Source organism: Amia ocellicauda, chromosome 16 (assembly GCF_036373705.1).
Source record: "Amia ocellicauda isolate fAmiCal2 chromosome 16, fAmiCal2.hap1, whole genome shotgun sequence".
NCBI classification, from domain to species: domain Eukaryota; kingdom Metazoa; phylum Chordata; class Actinopteri; order Amiiformes; family Amiidae; genus Amia; species Amia ocellicauda.
The window spans coordinates 3,983,519-4,004,066 of record NC_089865.1 but is presented as its reverse complement, the minus strand read 5'-3'; the positions used below and the strand labels follow the sequence as shown (position 1 = coordinate 4,004,066).

At 40.4% G+C, this 20,548-nt stretch overlaps 1 protein-coding gene across 1 annotated transcript; it reads right to left on the bottom strand.

Annotated features, from left to right (window-relative positions):
- Nucleotides 1-904: 904 nt before the first annotated feature.
- ccdc93 (CCC complex scaffolding subunit CCDC93) lies at nucleotides 905-20,548 on the bottom strand. The gene is made up of 23 exons (XM_066688595.1): nucleotides 20,436-20,548; nucleotides 19,429-19,542; nucleotides 18,731-18,825; nucleotides 17,218-17,329; nucleotides 17,025-17,123; nucleotides 16,823-16,879; nucleotides 16,342-16,442; nucleotides 12,698-12,734; nucleotides 12,356-12,445; nucleotides 11,798-11,848; nucleotides 11,406-11,492; nucleotides 10,369-10,485; nucleotides 10,056-10,118; nucleotides 9,438-9,511; nucleotides 7,030-7,111; nucleotides 6,713-6,787; nucleotides 6,077-6,148; nucleotides 5,753-5,861; nucleotides 4,735-4,817; nucleotides 4,399-4,436; nucleotides 4,199-4,283; nucleotides 2,063-2,176; nucleotides 905-1,310 (listed from the first exon to the last, which is right to left on the bottom strand). The coding sequence occupies exons 1-23, from the start codon at nucleotides 20,517-20,519 to the stop codon at nucleotides 1,254-1,256; spliced, it is 1,896 nt and encodes a 631-aa protein (XP_066544692.1). The 5' UTR covers nucleotides 20,520-20,548; the 3' UTR covers nucleotides 905-1,253.

The following is a 20,548-nucleotide window of genomic DNA, read 5'->3' as shown; positions in this document are numbered from 1 at the left end:
ATAGCTATTGATGCTGTTTTCCATTTAAAATTCTAAACACTAAAACATTGAAACACTTCTATTGCCACGTTCACTGCTGTTAATACACAAATCCCACAATGCAGTGGGACCCGGTTTTCCGATTCTGTTGTCCGATGTTGCGTCTGTGAGGAAGTGGCTCAGGTGGCCTGGGCAGCTCATGGAAAAGCCCAAAACAACATCTATTGTCTGAGTTGCCTTTGAAGAGAAATCTAACGAGGAGCGAACTTTGATCTAATTTGCTGATACCCAGGAAACACCGAGGAGCAATTAGTGCATCATTAAAATCAGATCCTGACATTTTGGGCAGCAAAAGCAAGACGTCAGAGCCAGTGCAATAGAATCAATAATAAGTGTTTTAAATAATCATGTGGGTTGTTTCCAGCAAAGACCTTTCAATAAGACATTTATACTAATACAACCGTTCAGCTCTGAGCAAACACTTATCTGAATATATTATATTAAACCCCCAGCTTTATAAATCTGGAGTGTTTTTCCATATCACCATAAAGGTCAGCAATAGAAGACAAATATCACATATCAGACACAAAAATGTATGTAGGTGTAGATTATAGGAAAGAAAGACAAACCTGAAAGAGTCAAAACTACCTCTAGTCAGATGCTTTACCTTATTTCAAATAAAGTAGTTCTGGAATTACATGTTTCGAGACCATCTGGGATTTTAAACTTCTGAGGAATATAGAAAATAGAAATTGCTCTGCACTGTCTTTGGTTTTCAAGAAAACACCCCTCTTTCTGTTGCAGTATCATATCATCGAATACTTCTGTTGCTTTCCTCTCCAATTCGTTTGCCACTTAACAGACTGCAGAGAGACAGAGAAACAGATGGGTGTGTTGAATACAGGGAAGACACAAAACACCGGTACCTCATTGTTGTTGCACAATTACGTGGAACATTTTAATTAGCAAATTCATTCACCATAATTAACCTTAAGCAGAGTAGCGGACCCAATCTGCGGGCACGAGCTCACGGCAGACGATACAGGCATTATTAGTGTGTGATCGCGCTCTGGGCAGATGTTTTGCTCCGATGACAGATGTGGGAGAGAATGAGAACGGATTCAATGTCCTCTATGAACTAACAGGAAACAGCTGAGTTTAGTTTACAGATCAGGTTTAAGAGCTCTTGGTTACATTGAGAAAAACTTTACAATAGACTATGTGTAGAAAACAATCTTTGACACTAAACACGTTGCTCACATATACAGTGTTGTCTAAGACGCCCCCTTGGCTCGCAATTTTGAGAGAAGCATCTCGTTCTTTCTGCACTCCTGTGGATAAAACACACAAACACAGGTCAGAAACACAACTCTACCGTGCTGATACCCCCGACCCTGCTGGTTTTTGTTCTAACCGAGCTCTTAATTACTTACATTAACCTTAATTGAAGTAACAACATTCAGCTTATATTTGTCTTTTCAAATTGTGTAATAGAAGAGTTGGTTCTTTCATAAGTTCTTTATACAATTATATAATTAAAACCTCTACTGTTTAAAATAATGACAAGGCTCTGATTCAGGAAAACATTATTTCAATTTAGGCTTCAATTAAGCAATTAAGAGCTTGTTTGGAACAAAAGTCAGCAGGGTAGGGACTCCTCCAGGACCAGGGTATGTGGCAGAGTGATAGGGGTCCTGATATAGGCTATACATTTTAGATATCACACGAAAACAAAGCCAGAAATCTGGGACGAATGTATCGTACTACACAGTCGTACTACACAACCATTGTACAAAATCTCACACATGAAAAATGAAGTGTTGTCTGCTGTGTGTCTTCGGCAAAGCTTGTTACTTTACAGATTCAGTATATTAAAGCCTGTAAATTTTTGTTTAACAATAAAATTACAGTTCTTCTGCAATTAATCTTTCACAACTAACTTATCACACTTATAATTAAAAATCCATTCCCCATGACATCTGTACGACAGAAGAAGAAAAAACGTCTGTGTGCCGAGGAACAGGTCGATACATTTTGAATTCACAAATCGAGTGAAAACGCGCCTCAAACACTCAAGTCTTACCTCTTTGAAGTCCTTCACCGTCTTGAAGTACAGCCTCTGCTTCTCCAGCAGCTCCAGATACTCGTCGTTTAGCTGATCGCGGCGCATTTTGTTCTCTTGCTTCTTCTTCTCCATCTGGAAGCAAAACCAGTTGCCACCGATTAGCTGTAATGGAGCTCCCGAGCACCCATCAATCCTAATCAATCTCCCCCGCCTCGTTACGGGAGAGACGTCTTCAAGTAAAACGTCCCCGGAGTGTGATATTTAAAACGTCTCAAGGTCACGGTAAATATGCAATTTACATTTTTAAACACGCGATTGAAATGGTGTCTTCGATTGGCACGAGGGTCTGTCCTCTTTAAACCACAATGAAAACACAGACGGATACCAATTCGGCTCCAGCTGTCTGTATATTCCCCACATCTCATTCCTCAAGTTGCTAACCCAGTGCTGGCCACAAGGACCTTTCTTTCCCTGATTTTCGACGATGGATCAACACTCTTTATTAAAGTATTTCTAGATGGTTATTCCTCTCTCTAATTACATATCTTTCCTCCATGCATTTGGAAAGCACTTCTGCACATAAGTGTAGTGAATCCACAGCCAAACCATATGAAACGCATAAGAGTCGTGATGTATAAGGTCTTCTCCTTCAGTTGCACATTCTAATCATAGAAGGCAAACCACAAAATACAAATGTATATAAATAAGACATTTAAATCTAGCTTTGCGTTACATTTGAATGACAATAAATCTTTATTCACTTTATTCATTTCTGGAGGAGAATAAAACTGTGCTGTCCGTGGGGATTGTCTTGTTATGTGTCAGAGCTGCCGAAATCGAGTTTAACTAAATAAAATGTAGAAATACCACCAAAAGTAAACCTCAAATCAGGGAAAACTTTTTGGATCCGCCTGGCAATCAAAGAGCAGGAAGTCCAAGTTGGATATGAAGTGAACATCTTCTATTGCATCCCTATCTGCATATATAAAACGTCTGGAACATCAGCGTGTCTCCCCCTGTCCTGGCTTCTGAGCGACCTGGTCCCTTTGAACTGAGACGGAGGGGGGGGTGACGAGCTGTGGACACCTGAAGGGAGAGACTTATCCCGGCTGATCCCCCGCCATGGATCAGAAGAGGCGAGATAATCTCCCATGATCCTCCCTGCTTATAACCCCAGGAGGTCAGAACCGCTGCTGCCTTCAACTCTCAGCCAAAACCTGGACTTGCAGTAAGAAAAGCTCCTAATCGCATTACTCACAGTTGTGCTTTCCCCCCCGTGGGAAGACTGTCCTCGTTTCTTACAATGTCTTTGTCGCCATTAAAAATGCACAGAGACGTATAGACTGTAGCACAGAGGTAAACGTATCTCTCTCCTCTTTACTGTATTTGACCAATCTGCTCATAGACTCTAACCTTCAAAGACTTAAGCATTCATTGGTTCGTTCCCAAAAGGCATCAATGTAAATGCATCTATAATGGCCAGCAACATCGAGTAATACACATTGAAATTGAAGTGCACTGGGGCTTATCAGAAGTACGTCTTTAAATCTACCGGTTACGATTTTTTTTTTTTTTTAAGTAATCATTTGTTAAAGAATCTGCCGCTGAGCAGACTTACAGAAGAGTTTATTGCAGCAAAGTGTACTACAGGACTAACGCTAGTATAGCAAGTCAAGTTTTCAAGGATTTCTGTTGTTCAGATGAAGTGAAGTGGTTTATATGAGGAAACCACTTAGTAAACACTGCCTTCACATTTAAAAAGCTTTACTCAGGCTGGTATTGAGAATATGTTGGAAAGCATAATTTATTATCACACCGACGGCCATTTTAGGGACCAATAACAAGGACTTCAGTCAGATAAACATCGATCCTTAAAATAACTAATTTAAATTAGCCCAAATTTTGTACCCATTGCAATCTAACGCTCCAGAAAGCAAAATCGTTTCTAAAGACCCTAAACGCTTAAATTTCGAATGCCCTTTTCAGACGTTCACTGCTGCCATGAACTTCGATGTAGGATTGACTAATTTGTGGCACCCATCGGTCTAATTAAGAGATGCCGTTAAGATTTCACGTCCGTTAATCCTATAATCACAGAGACAATCATATTTTGGAGGTATTTAATAAATAATATGTATTTATACACACAAATACCTTAATTCTGTTCTGTTTGATGCCCTCTACGATCTGCTCCATCTGTCGTAGAAACTGTTCTTTCGCTCCAGAAGACGCCATGGCCCTGAAAAACATCAATAAGGTTTACAGACTAAACAGACCATAGTTGTTGTTTTGGTAGTAAATATCGGGTTTTGTTTGCTCTCTTGTTGCAGTGTGCGTATGATGTTCATACTCACTGCTGAAAGTTGTCATGGATTGAGTTCAGCAGGTTAACCTACAGAAATGAGGAAAAAGCAGGAAACAAATAAGTTTTAAAATAATGACAGAATTATATAAATAAAAAGAAAACACTGCTAGTTTGGTAAAAAGACTGCATTGTATTATTACCTTATTTTTTTATGAATCAGGACTTTTGTCTCACTGGCTAAAGCTACAGCTAAACAGAATTGCGGAGGATAGGAAGATGCATTTTTGAAACATCTTCTGTAAGATCTGGCAACGGAAAACAACGGAACCAATCGACTTAAAAATAATGTGTTCTTTACAACTCTGTCCTCGGTTCTAATTCTTACCTCTTTCTCCAGGAAGACCTTTTTGTCATCCAACGTATTGTACAGTGTGAAGAACTGTTTGGTTTCCTTGTGTGTTGCTGCCACTATGAAAACAAAATCATCTTCGTGACTTAATGTCAACACACATTCAATTGCAATAATAAATAGTCACGCTGTCCCCTCTCCCTCAGAATAAAACAAAGTATTAAGACACAAAAAGCAAAGCCTTGCAATATAGAGATTGTTCATTAGATGTTCTCCTTTAAAGCCGCAGAGTTACTAGTCCATATTTCAGATCTTGATTAAGGAAAAAAAAAAAAAAAAAAAAGACTTTCGATGATTGTGCTTCGACCTAGATACTGTGCTTATATGTCTTCTATTCGGAGGCACTCAAATAAAGGATTTCACAGATAATAAGCACTTGTGAGATCCTAATCGGAAATGTACTGCCGAGGTAATAACAAGCTTTGGGCTCTGAAACAAAAACAACCATGTATTAAATGAAAATATGAAAGTATAATCTTCCTCCACCGCAGACGTCTCCGCTTGCATCAAGTCTTACTTTCTTCCTCCCTTCTCTGTGTCTCTGCCACCCAAACAGACTAAAATCTCTCTAACTTATAATATAATGAATCTACCTTGTCAGAGTTTGATGGAATATGACCATTACTGATAATGTCTTTTTTAAACGCAAACATTCCAGCCACGTTTGCAATTTTTGTTTCACTGCAATTGTCAGTAAGTAAATTATTTCTGCAACTGTGTTGATTATTTACTTTTTCGCAGATTTGAAGAATACATGTCATATCTATTGCAGAACGTATTTTCTAAGTCCGCCTATTTAATTTAATAAAACCCTGGCTTGCTATTCATCCGAGTGCCGACCTCTCCTCATACTCGGGAGACGCGAATCACAATCCGTCTGACTGATAAGGAATGCGGGAGAAAAACGAACCACAAAATCGCATTTCCCCCCCTGCTTAGGGAGACAAAACCATCCTGCAAGAGCATGACGCAAAGCAGATGTTTAAATACATACCCTGACCGTAGAGTTCAATAAATCTCTTCTGATACTGGGTTAGCTCAGCCCGGCTTGGCACCTCGTCAACCTTTCGCTGCAGTATAGCAATTTCCCGATTCCTGCGGGCCTGGAGGCAACAGAAACACCAAGCCGGCATGCTTTAGTCCTGTTTCATAATGTACATGGAGAGTAACGCAGGGCTGATAAACAGTGTGGCACTGAAAGAGCACATCTGTACTCATGTTTAAACCATTTAAAAAAGTTATCTATTCAATGACAAGAGAGCGCAATAAAAGACAACAAACATGAAATAAATAAAAGTCCAGGAATACTGTTGCGTACCAGAAGCATCCGGATCTTCTGTAGCTTCTCTCGGTCGGTGTTGTACTGTTTTTCTATGAGCTGGTTTCGTTCCTAGAAAAACACATTATTTTTAAAAACAGAATATACGCCAAAAAGAGAACATAAATTAACTAACAGACTTTATTGCTGAAGGACATTTTTAAAACCTTTTAATACACGGTCTGGGACAATTATTCAGGCAGGGCCACAGTGTTTATTTATACATTTATATTGAGCGAATGGCTTCTGAATCTGCTTCAGAGGAGCTTTTCCAGATCTGCAGGGACACACGGACCCGGGGACACAAGTGGAAATTGAGCTTCAAGGCATTCTTCACACAGAGAAGCGTCACAATCTGAACAAACTCCCCAGCGATGTGGCTGAAGAGACAATTTGGGAACATTCAAAAACAGACTGGATAGGATCCTTGGATCACTTAGTTATTAATGGACACCAAACGAGCACGATGGGGTGAATGGCCTCCTCTCGATTGGAAACGTCCTTATGTTCTTATGTCCATGCTGCAGTTACCATAAAGTCACGAGACGACGAGTTGTGATCGTAGAAACAGACGCTTCTCCGCCGTCTAACCGCCCTTTCATAATACTCAACACGTGTCAAGTGCGCGAGACGTACCTTGTCTTCTCCCGTGTCGTCTCCCGACTCGATTTTCAGGTTTTCGATGCTCTGCTGGAGACGAGTCATTTCCTCCTGTTAAAAGACGACAGCCGTTGAAAGTAAAGGTTGGAAAACTGAGAGAGGCCGGTATCTGAGCACAGAGGAACAGGCGGAGGAAGATCAGTTACTGATTATGCATCGGACATCGGTAGACAAAAGGCTTTGAGGAAAAGCACGCACACTAAATGATCTTGGATGAACTAAGACTCGGACAATGACAGTACAAATGTATTTTTGGTGTCGGTGCAAAGGTATTTGTTTCCGGGGTGACTTACCCTGCAGTGAGTGCGGAATTCCTGCTCTTGGGTTTTAAGGTTTTCATTCATAGCAACCAAGGCTCTCAGTTTCTGTAGGACACTAAAAGGAAACAAAATAACCTTAAATAATGTAATGGGAATGTTGAAAAGGGATGACAGTATGGAAAACAAGGCATCTGACCTGATAAAGTCCTTGCCGCTGTGTGGTAAATGTGTAGAATTGGCAAACTTAAATATACAATTATAGATATATAAAAAACAACAAACCTGAATGGAAGTATTAACTTTTAAATATATTTTTGTATTCTTCTGATCAACTCTAAAGAACAAAACCACATCATCCGTCGACATCTGTAAAGAGTTTAAAATGTACCATCAATTATGGCATTCTGTCGTCTCGGGGTTTTCGACGCGGCCCCTAAGCAGCGTGTGCAAAGTGTTCTCTCTATCTGGGATGACAGATTTCTGAAAAACGTCACCCTGAACTGCAGTGAGGTCAGCACCCCGAAGACTTAACAGGATTAGTTCTCCATGTGTTAAAGCTGGATATTAGTTAGTTCGGCTTCATACTGGGGAATGCATCGTGTGATTTCCTCCCACCCCGAGTAAGAGAAAACAGGAATCCTGACCTTCTATGTTTATGTTTTTCCTGTTTAACTGAAATAAAACAACTGTAGCTGATGCGAACGATGATCTTGTTGTTTAGGAGTGAGGTAAAAACATTAATATATAATATATACATTAAGTATAAACAGCAGATTACTTGCAGGTGTTGTCAATAACAGTAAGGCACGCTTGAAAATCGATAAACTATAAGTGTTGGCCTATATCTCTGCACAAACGTGACTACAAATTTTTACTGAAGCATTTCAAAACATTTTCAGCATTTTCTAACATCTTGAATGACTTCCTACACACACTCTGCAGGCATCCTTTCCATGTGCGATCTCGAGTGTGTGAGGGAGCGCCGGGAGAAACAGCTCTTCCGTTTACAAGGAGGTTTGTATCACGTCTCCTGGGAGGTCTGCTCTCCACGGTGGCCGTGAAGGATGGCGGGGATTTGCGGCCGATTCCAGAGCATAACCCCTTCTGAATATCTCCAAACCCATCTGCTGTTGTTACGGGCCCTCCAGCTGTTCACACCGAATCAACTGGGGGCTGCCTAAAGACGAGTGGACTCCCTCGGGGGGCCTCTTCGGGTCTGCGAGGATCAGGTTCAAAAGCTGGAGGGCTGCCAGTGGCTGGGGCCTTTGGCTTTATCACACTCTCCCTTCCTTGGCCGATCCCTCACTTGCTGACACATAGGCGGCCGTTGTTACAACAGCTGTGTCGTTTGTTGAGCTGACCCTTTCATCAGTGCGAAGATTGCTGCACAGCTGGCACCTGCATGCTATCTGCTGGACCACAGTGTCCATTTTACAATCACCGAAAGCTCCCTCCCTGACTTTAAAGCAGAATGAAAAGAGAAAAAGTATTTTTTCAGATCCGGAAAAACAAATGTTTGGTTTCTAAATCCAGTTGTTTCCACCATTGAAATGATTGTGTGTCAACAGGGATATTGACATTTACACACATTTTGTATTGTGTTATGCTAAGGAAAAATCCTTTTCAGCTAGAGTTACCAACACCGGACACAATATCACAGCAGCATCACAACAGAATATATTTATAACCGCCTTTTAATTTACACTTTAATACACACAGATATTCCCCGGGCTTCTTGCCTTTTGATGCTTGGTCTGAATGAACTCACTAATGAGTCAATTACCGCGGGGGACAGGCACAAAGGAACTTTTCATTTTGTATCTGTCGCTCCAATTAACTCAAGATAAGTACAAGGCTTCTAACTAATTGCTATTCAAGCATTTTCAGGACAGTCTGTGGCGCCGCAGAGCCGGAGTGACAGACAGCCCTTCGCGATTCGCTGCTAAACGCATTCTTGCCTTGTGGAAAGCAGAGACGTTTCATAGCAATTCTGTTCTGAATGTTTAATGTTCAGACTATCAAATATATAAATGAGAATCTGGACTTCTGACTGCCAGTTGACAGACCCAACCTCAACTCCAGGAGAACTCACTCCCACCTCAAGAGTTCTTTCACGATTAACAATTAACAAGGCCTTAACAAGAGATGTTTCTCTCTCCTGGGGAGTTTTCTGTTCTATTGTGCTCTGTGCCGGAGGATTATATTGACTTTTGTGGTTTAAGTGACTGTATTGTAACTATTCATCTTACATGGGTGAAAGCGCTCTGTTCCCTGCTATTACACAGAGGGAAAAACTAGCAAAGGACGCTTCACAACCACAATAATAAGCAATTCCTAGACTGATTTATCGGACCTATTCAAAGATTACATAATGGTATTTTGCAGTAATTAGTGTATAGAGAAACAGAAAGATTAAAAGACAAAGAAAAGGGGGAACGCACCTTGAATCAGCTTGAGATTCGACCTCTTCTAAAGCAGAAAGTTCCTTCTCCAAACTCTCTGTGAGTTTTGTAGCCTGGGTGCACACACAAAAACATCTCAGCGTTATTCTGGCAATGCTAGCATGAAGTACTAAATGGTCCATTAATGCACGGCAGGAGAAATCCAATGCACTAGAACTTACCCCATTAGAATGGAAGAAAAACATTAAATCTTATGAAGTTGTGAGTCTATCAAGAGCTACTGTGGGGGCAGATGACTTTTCTTTTCATGTACACCAGGACAATGCACGTTTGAGCTGAACATGCCAATTACCATTGCTGCTCAGGGAAGTAGATTTATACTTCACTGACACACGGACATGGAATTAAGAACAAGTATGGTACTCTGTGATTTCAGATCTGTGGAAACAATTACCAAGGCATGTGCAGCCATCGTTTATAATTTATAGTTCAGCAATGCATAGGTTATTTACGAAGAACAATAAAACGAGTGTTTGTCGTGATTCTGGCTTTACTTGGTATTGTTAAATATAATTTTACCACTGCTACTAATAATAATGAATGAGAATGTAAGTTTAACGCCGTGGAACGTGAATGTAAGAGAGAAGTGTCTCTCACCTCCGTCAACTTGATTTTCGCCTCCTCACAGCCTGCTTGAACTTCCGAGTGTTTCGCTTGGAGCTGAAAAATGTGTGTGGGGGGGGGAAATGACACAAAACAGTAAGGACTATTTCTCACGGGGGTGCTTTAGTCTAGAAAAGGCATTGCCAGGTTAAGGTCAACACAGTTTTAGATGCACATAGATTAGGTACACACAGAAAAGTTATGAATATTTAAATTTACAAGCTGTGTTTTTCTTTCAAAGGTTATGCATGCGTTTCTGAGGTTTCTTGCATGGAAGGAAACCTAAACCTTTTGCGGAGACAGGTACCTCTTCCAGTTGCTTCGTTTTCTGCTGGATCTGCTTGTTGAGAGACGCCACCAGTCTGCGGTGCTGCTGGGCCGGTCCGAAGCGTTCAGGGCGGTCCTCGGCTGAGAGTTCGATTTGCTGCAGCCAGAGAAACAGCACGACACCGGACAGATGTGTTAAAGGACAGAGACGCTCTCAAATAGGTGCAACACGGGGGTTTGAGTCCCCTACGAAGGCACAAAATGCAGTACTTTATATTTAACACAGTTCAGCCAAAGCAGTACTTCACCCAAAGGATTAGATACACAAACACAGGGATATCTTTTTGAATACAGTTCTGTAGCACACACACTGTTCAGTCACCGCTCACTGGTGGTGAACGAAACACAATCCACAAAGAAAACTAAATTCAATCGGCAACACTTTCAGACATTGCTACTCTGCTTCATGTCATCCGGGCTTCATAGCAGCAGCCAGTAATTTGATCACTAGCGCTTAGGCTAAAGGACTGCTGGACTGATTATAGTGGTTGAATATCCTTCGCGCTTATTCCGCTCATTTTTATTCCAAAGCCGAGACTTCAATTTACTGTTAAGTGTCGGCATCAACCTGCCCAGTCCCTGAAATCAGCGTCTCAGCTAGCACAGGCACAGCGAGCAGATCTGAATTACCGTCAGAGACATTCACAATATGAGAAGGCGGGGAATATGGTCATGACCAGAATATATATTGAAGCCAATATGTCGTCTTAAGGATTTCTCCACATTATAGTCACACGATAAACAATTTTCAATGGCGTTCGCACTGAATCAACATTTACTCTGTAATTAGAATGAATATACTTGCGAGGAGGACAGTTTCTGGCAACGCAAACCATCCTGAACTGTAATCTCAGCACAATGATGTTTGGTTCCAATTTCCTGATCAAGTGGAAGATCACATTCCCCATCGCTCAATCTGTCCAATTATGTGGAGGCTCAAAACCAGTGTCCGCCTAACAGCCCAGTGGTTCAGTCTCTCCACAAGCTTCTGCAGCAACTGCAGCAACCTGCACTCACCTTCTCGGCGTATTCGGACGCAATCTGCTTGATCTCCTCCGACTGCAGTCCCACTATCTGCCCCACCGTGCTGGCGGTCAGCTTCCCCTACAAAGCAAGCAGGACTGGTCAGGACTGGGAGGACTGGTCAACCATTAAAACAGAAGTCTAGATATAGCGGCATTACTTCTTTATTGTGTAAAATACAACAGATAGATTATGAACTTCACAAAATTAGAGAATCATTGTATGTGACTAGCCCTGACATATGCAGAGGGAATTATATAATAAATATGTTCACATATATATGTGTGAACATACTTATTTATATATATATATATATATATATATATTTTTTTTTAGTTGCATCATGTCTGACAATAAACAGGGACATCGACCCTTTGATCTCTTACCTCCTCGCTTGCCATCACCGCCATTCCCGTCATCAACGTCTTAATGCGAAGCTGACAAATAAATTAAAAAGCAAATGTGTCCAGTGTGAAAGAATGATACACAGAAGGTCCCAGAAAACCTTCATCACTGAGTTTTCCCCAAATGGACAGTTTCGGACATTAGCCACCATCGTATGAAGGATTTTTAAATTCTGATTGAATGTGTGCACACAGTTGATGTATAATAACATGTATATTTGGCATCTGATGTTTTTTTCAACGGCTATTACATAAGAGAAGACGTTTCCTATTAAGGAAAAAATACATCTGACTTTGAGAATAGGACTCAAAACTTTACTTTATTAAGTGTACTTTCATGTTAAATATAAACCAATTGCAAAGACGAGTGGAGATTAATTAAAATAATGTTTACAAACGATTGTAGAGCAAAATTCATGTTCATCCACTCACAGGACAAGAACCTCTTTAGCTTTTACATATGCAAGCTTGTGTAATCATCTCCCCGTTTCTAGTAATGAATGGTAACGAACCCTGGCCGAAGACTAATTGGTACGATACCTCTTCAGCTGCTTGAAGGTCCTCCTCTTCGGAGACTTCAGTCATCCCAGGTGGTAATCCTTGTGAGGAGGGGACTTTCTTGTCTTCGGCCTACAGTTTAAAATTGTACAACGTACGAGTTTCCTTCCATACTAATTACAAAATAAAATGTACCTGATTAAAAGAAACTAAAAAAGTAACTGACAATAGATTGCTTACTTACACTGTGTATCTAATTTCTGTGGATCTGGGGCATTATTCATTTTAATATTCATTTCCAGTCGGTTCTATTAGAATTAATTACTCGGATCTAATTAGGTTTTGCTCCTTGATATTTTCGACAAAAACATTCCCAGTACTTACTTTGTCTTGCCTGACTTGTTTGCTGAATCCATAGCGCCTGTAACAAGAAACAAATGTGTTTTGTATCTTAGAAAATTAAATATATAACAAGACACAGGCTTATTAAGAAAACCTGGATGTAACTGGGATAAAACTACTTTACCAAGACATACTATAGAGGCTGAAATCTCTGGGGTTCTTCAATGCGTGTATTGATATGCTTTCCCACAAAAGAAAGGGAGAAGATATTTGTTTTAAGCTTTATGCAGGTACAGAAATAAATAAAACAGATTCTGTGTATAACCATTTGCTCAAACTGTATCAAAGTAATTTGATTCTCTGCTTCACCTGTTCAGTATTAAAAGAGCTGATAATCCTAGTGGATCAAAAGAATGTGTGACTGGAGTCCTATTATCAATCCCTGATTCACAACGCACAGTGTTAATGAAGTCTTGTTAAAAAAGCAGATGCCTGCTGGCCGTGGGTTTGTTTTAGTTTTTTCAAATTATCCTAAAGATTCAGTTTCTAGACTTTTCTTAGGAGAGCCAATCAGATTAGTTACACTCTTATTTCAATGCAAATGGCTTCCAAGAGAGAGAATGTTACATAGACTTTGAAAAAGAACTAGTCAAACTTTTTTCAATAAGAGAATAAAACATTTATTTAAATTTAATCTTTAAGCGGAGATACAGTGAGGGAAAAAAGTATTTGATCCCCTGCTGATTTTGTACGTTTGCCCACTGACAAAGAAATGATCAGTCTATAATTTTAATGGTAGGTGTATTTTAACAGTGAGAGACAGAATAACAACAAAAAAATCCAGAAAAACACATTTCAAAAAAGTTATAATTTGATTTGCATGTTAATGAGGGAAATAAGTATTTGACCCCTTCGACTTAGTACTTGGTGGCAAAACCCTTGTTGGCAATCACAGAGGTCAGACGTTTCTTGTAGTTGGCCACCAGGTTTGCACACATCTCAGGAGGGATTTTGTCCCACTCCTCTTTGCAGATCCTCACCAAGTCATTAAGGTTTCAAGGCTGACGTTTGGCAACTCGTACCTTCAGCTCCCTCCACAGATTTTCTATGGGATTAAGGTCAAGAGACTGGCTAGGCCACTCCAGGACCTTAATGTGCTTCTTCTTGAGCCACTCCTTTGTTGCCTTGGCTGTGTGTTTTGGGTCATTGTCATGCTGGAATACCCATCCACGTCCCATTTTCAATGCCATGGCTGAGGGAAGGAGGTTCTCACCCAAGATTTGACGGTACATGGCCCCGTCCATTGTCCCTTTGATGCGGTGCAGTTGTCCTGTCCCCTTAGCAGAAAAACACCCTCAAAGCATAATGTTTCCACCTCCATGTTTGACGGTGGGGATGGTGATCTTGGGGTCATAGGCAGCATTCCTCCTCCTCCAAACAAGGCGAGTTGAGTTGATCCCAAAGAGCTCGATTTTGGTCTCATCTGACCACAACACTTTCACCCAGTTCTCCTCTGAATCATTCAGATGTTCATTGGCAAACTTAAGACGGGCCTGTACATGTGCTTTCTTGAGCAGGGGGGCATTGCGGGCGCTGCTGGATTTCAGTCCTTCACGGCGTAGTGTGTTACCAATTGTTTTCTTGGTGACTATGGTCCCAGCTGCCTTGAGATCATTAACAAGATCCTCCTGTGTAGTTCTGGGCTGATTCCTCACCGTTCTCATGATCATTGAAACTCCACGAGGTGAGATCTTGCATGGAGCCCCAGACCGAGGGAGACTGACAGTTATTTTGTGTTTCTTCCATTTGCAAATAATCGCACCAACTGTTGTCACCTTCTCACCAAGCTGCTTGGCGATGGTCTTGTAGCCCATTCCAGCCTTGTGTAGGTCTACAATCTTGTCCCTGACATCCTTGGACAGCTCTTTGGTCTTTGCCATTGTGGAGAGTTTGGAATCTGATTGATGGATTGCTCCTAATCTCAGCTCGTTACCTGTATAAAAGACACCTGGGAGCCAGAAATATTGCTGATTGAAAGGGGATCAAATACTTATTTCCCTCATTAACATGCAAATCAATGTATAACTTTTTTGAAATGCGTTTTTCTGGATTTTTTTGTTGTTATTCTGTGTCTCACTGTTAAAATACACCTACCATTAAAATTATAGACTGATCATTTCTTTGTCAGTGGGCAAACGTACAAAAATCAGCAGGGGATCAAATACTTTTTTCCCCTCACTGTACTAATGTCTGTTCAATGGTAAGATTCTTACTGAGAAAAGTTAAGATCACACCTGCGGATCCTATGATCTATATGTCTGTCTTTAAACCCGTCAATGCTTCTCCCAAGCAGCGCTCACTGCAGGCAATTAAACCAAGAACCCATGAGCAGAATTTATAGTTTTTTTGCCGGCGGCTTGCTGTTCAGAGCCACGGCGATGTTCATTGGGATTATAACCAGCATTTTCCCCCTAGAAGATTTCTCCAAAATGCTCCGACACACAATGGCTTGGAAGGTAGCCTTTGTTTTCTGCCTGTATCAAAGCAGAGGCCTCCCTACCATCCTTATAAAATGACTGAGGTTAGTAGCACCTGAAACAGTCTTGAAGTTGTTTAGCACACATTGAAGATAAACTAAAACTAGTCACTAAGCACAGGTGAATATATACAACCCTCAAAACTACATCAAACTCATTCAATCTACTTTACACAATACTAGGACACAATCACTTGTTAACATGTTTTAATGGCCCATTTCTCATTAAAACACTCATAAACAACTTCTTAAATAAACACACCTCTCGGACTGTCGTCACACTGAAGCAAGCGGCCAGTTGTAAAGCTCAATTTCTACAAAGCAAAGTTAGTCCTCAAATACACTAAAACGACGGGAGAACTGTTAATTGAAATCCCATGCAGTAGCCATCTCCAGATTTGCTTCTTTTTACACCATAAATTAGTGGAAACTTAAGCTTTGCAACTGCAGTCCAGCGCTCAGCAGGGCAGATACTCACAGAATGAAATCGGGGAGTCTTAGGAGTACAGGAGGGGAAGGAAAGAGAAGGAAAGAGGGATTGAGCAAAACAAAGCTTTGAAAGAAAGAAGAAAAGTCAAAAGGACAGTGCCCACAAAACACACGGTTTTATAATCGTTCTATTTTAAAACGGATTGATACGAAATGCATTTCGGTCTCATTACACTGAGCCAAATGACACGCCAACAGAAACACTCGTTTGGGTTCGAGAATAAAATCACTCCTCGTGTCTACCTCGCGTCGTCCAGGCAACATACCTACAGCAATCCGCGTTATTTGTTTCCCAGTGAAAAGAATAATTCATAACACGATTCAACGGCCAATTATAGCGCACCTCGTTACAGGATGGAAGTGAAGCGGTCGCAGTGCGAAGGGAGACGTTTGAAGGAGACGCAATGAAAAGGAGAATCACGGGATCCGTGTCAGGGGCTCTGAAAGCTTTTAAATAAAGCATCAGAGGGAGATAAATGCTTCAGATGTGAATTGCAATAGATGACAATTTGAATTTCAAATAGCGAAGATAATACTTAGAGTAAAAACGATACCTTTTGAATTAATTACACATGGAAGAAGGTGAGTGCAAGTACCTATTACTGCTGCTACTGATGTATGATGTCTCTGGATAAAGAGAGGGGAAGCGGAGGGGACGTACCTCCCGTACTCCAGGAGCGTGGAATGAACGCGGGACTCTTCGTCCGCCAGCTCCTCAGCACCGACTTGTCTCTTGTATTTCCTCTGGGGTTTATACACCTCCTGGGATTAGAAACGGGTCAAAAGGGCGATTCGATTAGTCGGTTTGTCTTATTGTTTTGGTCTTAACGAACAATCCACATCCTCTCATATCTGCTTCGTAGGAACAGTGGGGTTTTAATTCAAGCTGCCACTCGTTTCCACTGGATATTGTACATTTGTAGCTTTTGCTTTGGAAAACAATGTATGAATTTGCAAATTGACACATGCAGATATATTTAAAAATGATAAAATGACATGATTATATATGTGTGAGAGAGAGAGAGAGAGAGACATACACACACGCTATTTTTAATTTGGAATGAATAGGTTATCATATTTTATAAACAGAAAAGCTTTTATAAAGATTTTTTAATGGTGATTATTGAATGATTAATACTTACAGAGACATCCATTACTGTTTTAATTGCCTTCTCTTTTCTCTGCATGAATTCAGTATCCTGGGAAAAGCAATAGTGGATTAACACACAAACTATTAAAATTATACACAGCAAAAGAACTACACCCAATGTAATAAATCTGACTGACAATGACTTACACTGTTTATTCAAATATTAAATTAAGAAATGAGAAAGTGAGACGTACTTCTGGGATGCGGTGAGTCTTCTGAAACTGCGACACCGAATAGGAGCGAATATAATCTCCCATCTCCTCCCTGGTTTCAATGGCACGCTTTACCAGCCACTAAAGATCAAACAAAACAGCAACAAACTGAACAATTTGGTGGTGCAAGTGTTAAAACTGTGCGAAGAGGCTGGTGCGAGTCCAGGTGAGTTACCTGCACAACGGGAAAGATGTGAATGAAGTCAAGGCCCTGGATCTGATGGGGCTCCAGGCGATGGGGACATTTCATTTTCGGCAAAACGGAGACAATTTTCTCAGTCAGTGCTCTGCAACACAGAGGAGAGTCTGAAAACGGGTGCGTGTGTTCAAAATAAGAAGAGGGGGCGACAAATAACGTCACAAAGCCACTTATAAACAAAACAAAAGCCTAATGTAGCATTGCTTTTCTAATAGAAATACAGTCTCTGAATTACAAATACATATTTCCAAGTAATCATTAGTCCTAAATAATGATCCCTTGGAATTATATATATATTTAAACACAATTCTCCCGTGACGAAAAACAACAAAATTCAACATTTGTATAGGATAACACAACATCAACCACAGCTATTTCAGCAAATCACCGACACATTCGCAATACTATCTCATGGAATGTGTGCAAGATCATTAAAGTGAAAGCGTTTTACTCTCAGTACTAATCTGCTTTTGTAAGCGTTTCATTTATATTATAGAGCTACTTCCTTAAATATTAATTCATTCATCTGAAAGCCCATTGCAAATCATCTCAGCAGAAATACTTCACTGCACATGTACTTCATATTTATGTGGGAATAATGTGGCATTTCTGGAAGAGCGCGAGTCAAGGTTGAGTGGCTTGTGTTCCCCTGCGGAGTGTGAATATTTTAATTAACCCCGAGAAAATAAGATGGCCATTAAAGCCATCCTGCCTCGGGCAAATAAAATGTCAGGCTGCAAATGACAGAATCTAATGATTTAAATATATACTTTAACACAGCAGACTAACCACGTGAACAAAGCCTTTTACAGGTTATATTCAGTTAAAGAGTTAAAGATCTACAATTGCTTTTTAAGGAACCAAATATTGACCTAACATCACCACATGACAGACCTGGGGCACATCATTGACTGCAATGACTGCTGGAAAAGCACAACATTTGAGTGTAAACATCTTAACAACTCACAAAAATGAGGTCAAATAGGTCAAATAGTTTCTGAAATACTACAATCACATCTCTGTAGTTTACTTATGATCAAAAACTCAGATCCTCCTTAGCTTATGATCTACCTATCCAATTAAACTACTAATTGAAATCTGTCCTAATACGGTTAAATACATACAAGGCCTAATATGTTTTTCTAACAGTGAGCCTGTGTGTCATTGCTTTATAAGTGCCCAATGTTATTAACTAATAATAAATAATGTCCATGAATGCTCCAAACTGAGATTTGTTTAAATATATACTTCCACCCATGTTGCACACAGACATTCTGTCCAGGCAAATCAGATTTCAGAGGCTGAATTAAAGTCCCAAGTGGATATTGTCATTAACACACCTCTGCCCTGAAGAGAAGCTGAATGACAAATGCAAATCACACAACTCTGTATGAAGACGTTACTTATCTCGCTCTGCACATGTTGCCAATTTATAGCCTGAAAGTGCATCTCAGTTTCTTAGACAGAGAGTGTGGCTGTGCTCACGTACATCTTCTGACCAATCGTCGAGTTTTCTTGGAAAAGCAAATCAACGTCGATATCAAAGTTGCAGGTTGTGATGCACCAGGTCATCCCTCCCACCACCTGTAACACAGTGAGGAGAAACTAAATCATGAATTCGATTCTCTCAACACAATACTACAAAGCAGTGGTTTTATCCCAGCCGAGCTCTTAATTACTTAATTGAACCCTAAATTGAACAAATAATGTCCTGAATCAGAGCCTTTTCATGATTGTAAACAGTAGGGGTTTTAAGTCCACTATATAATTGTATAAATAATTTATTATAGAAGCAACTCTTTTATTACACCATTTAAAAAGTCAAATCTAATCAGATCGTTACTTCAATTAAGTAATTGAGAGCTCAGTTTGGATGAAAACCAGCAGAGTAGGGGCTCCTCCAGGAAACCCTGCTATACAGGAAAAGAGCTTTTTCGACTCACATTTTTTCCCCTAAATTAATTTAAGTGTATTTTCCTTATAAATAATAACACAGATTGATTTCAGATAAATGCCCAGCACAATTAGCTTTTAATGTTTGTAAACACAGACATCATATTTTTGCTCTAATCATAAATCCAGTTTAAAGTCAGTGATATTGCCCCCTTTAGTTTTTACAAACTTTCTTGATGTTACATAATAAAACTGATTTTTATTTATTGAACTATATATGATCCTTGAACTCACCTTGTCAAATGGAGACAGCCCTTTGATTCGAGCCCTGAAGTATCCAGCAGCCAACAGCAGCTCCAGGATCTCCGCCAGTTTAATATTCTGTTCTTCATCTTCCCGGGTCTCCACCTTAAACACCAAACACAGGAAGCTTACCTTGGACAACATTCATTTTTAACATTCATTCTTACAGCACTTAAAACCCTGTTGAAAATGTATCGGCAATACAATCAAACCTATGCACATATTTTCCACGACAGTGTTTATATTTGTGATTAAGAACTTTGAAGTTCAACTAGCAGATTCCACTCATACATGGTACATATTACTTTAAATATGAAAAATTAATAAGTCTGAGGTTTCTATACGTCTTACTGAGGAGCCAGGCTTATTCTAGCTCGTCATGTCACACAAGCATCTTGCTCAAGGGGATATTACTGTGTTACTGCAGGTCACATGATGCATGAACATAGTCTGGCAATGCACATTTTTTAAAAACTGATTTAAACGGGAAAGTGGCAGCAACAGAGCAGTTTCTCACATTCATGCACGGAAAGCATAACGAACAGGGTCGTTTATTAGAGCACACAGATAACCAACTGACAGCACTGATGCCCACATTTCAATAACGCGTACAAAAACATGCTGTTTTAATATATTTCAGAGAGACGTAAGACATGAGCTGGGATTGTATGTGTCTGGTATTGCGGGTTATTGTTTCAGCATCATTGACACAGTTTCAGTGTCAAGTTTACAGTGACGACAGCAGGAGGGGGAACACATGACAAACCCAGCTGCGCAGCTCCCAAACATGCTAAAAACATGCAACACATGGCATAAACATAATCGGAAAACCACGGAATAAAAATTAGGATTTAAACTGTAGAAATCATCAGTTGACGGTGATGTTGTTGTCGCAGACCGGGAAGTGCGGAGCTCTCCCGGGAAGAGAAGGACACGACAGCCGCCTCCCGGCGCATATTATTAATACTGACTGTACCCGTCCCGGGCCTGTTCATTACCTGGATGATGTTGCCGTCCTGGTCGTACTGGGCTCCCAGTCTGGACCCGGTCCGCACCCGCTGGAACACCGAGGTGGCCGCCATGATGGACGGGAAGTGATGTCATGTGTGGG

What these genes read in the sequence shown, in the direction of transcription:
- ccdc93 (XM_066688595.1), bottom strand. Translation starts at nt 20,519, where the DNA reads ATGGCGGCCACCTCGGTGTTCCAGCGGGTGCGGACCGGGTCCAGACTG. An exon ending in AGGTCTTCCTGGAGAAAGAG is followed by an intron (nt 4,437 to 4,734) that starts GTAAGAATTAGA and finishes TCATTTCTGTAG; the next exon opens with GTTAACCTGCTGAACTCAAT. An exon ending in TCAAACAGAACAGAATTAAG is followed by an intron (nt 2,177 to 4,198) that starts GTATTTGTGTGT and finishes TTTTGCTTCCAG; the next exon opens with ATGGAGAAGAAGAAGCAAGA.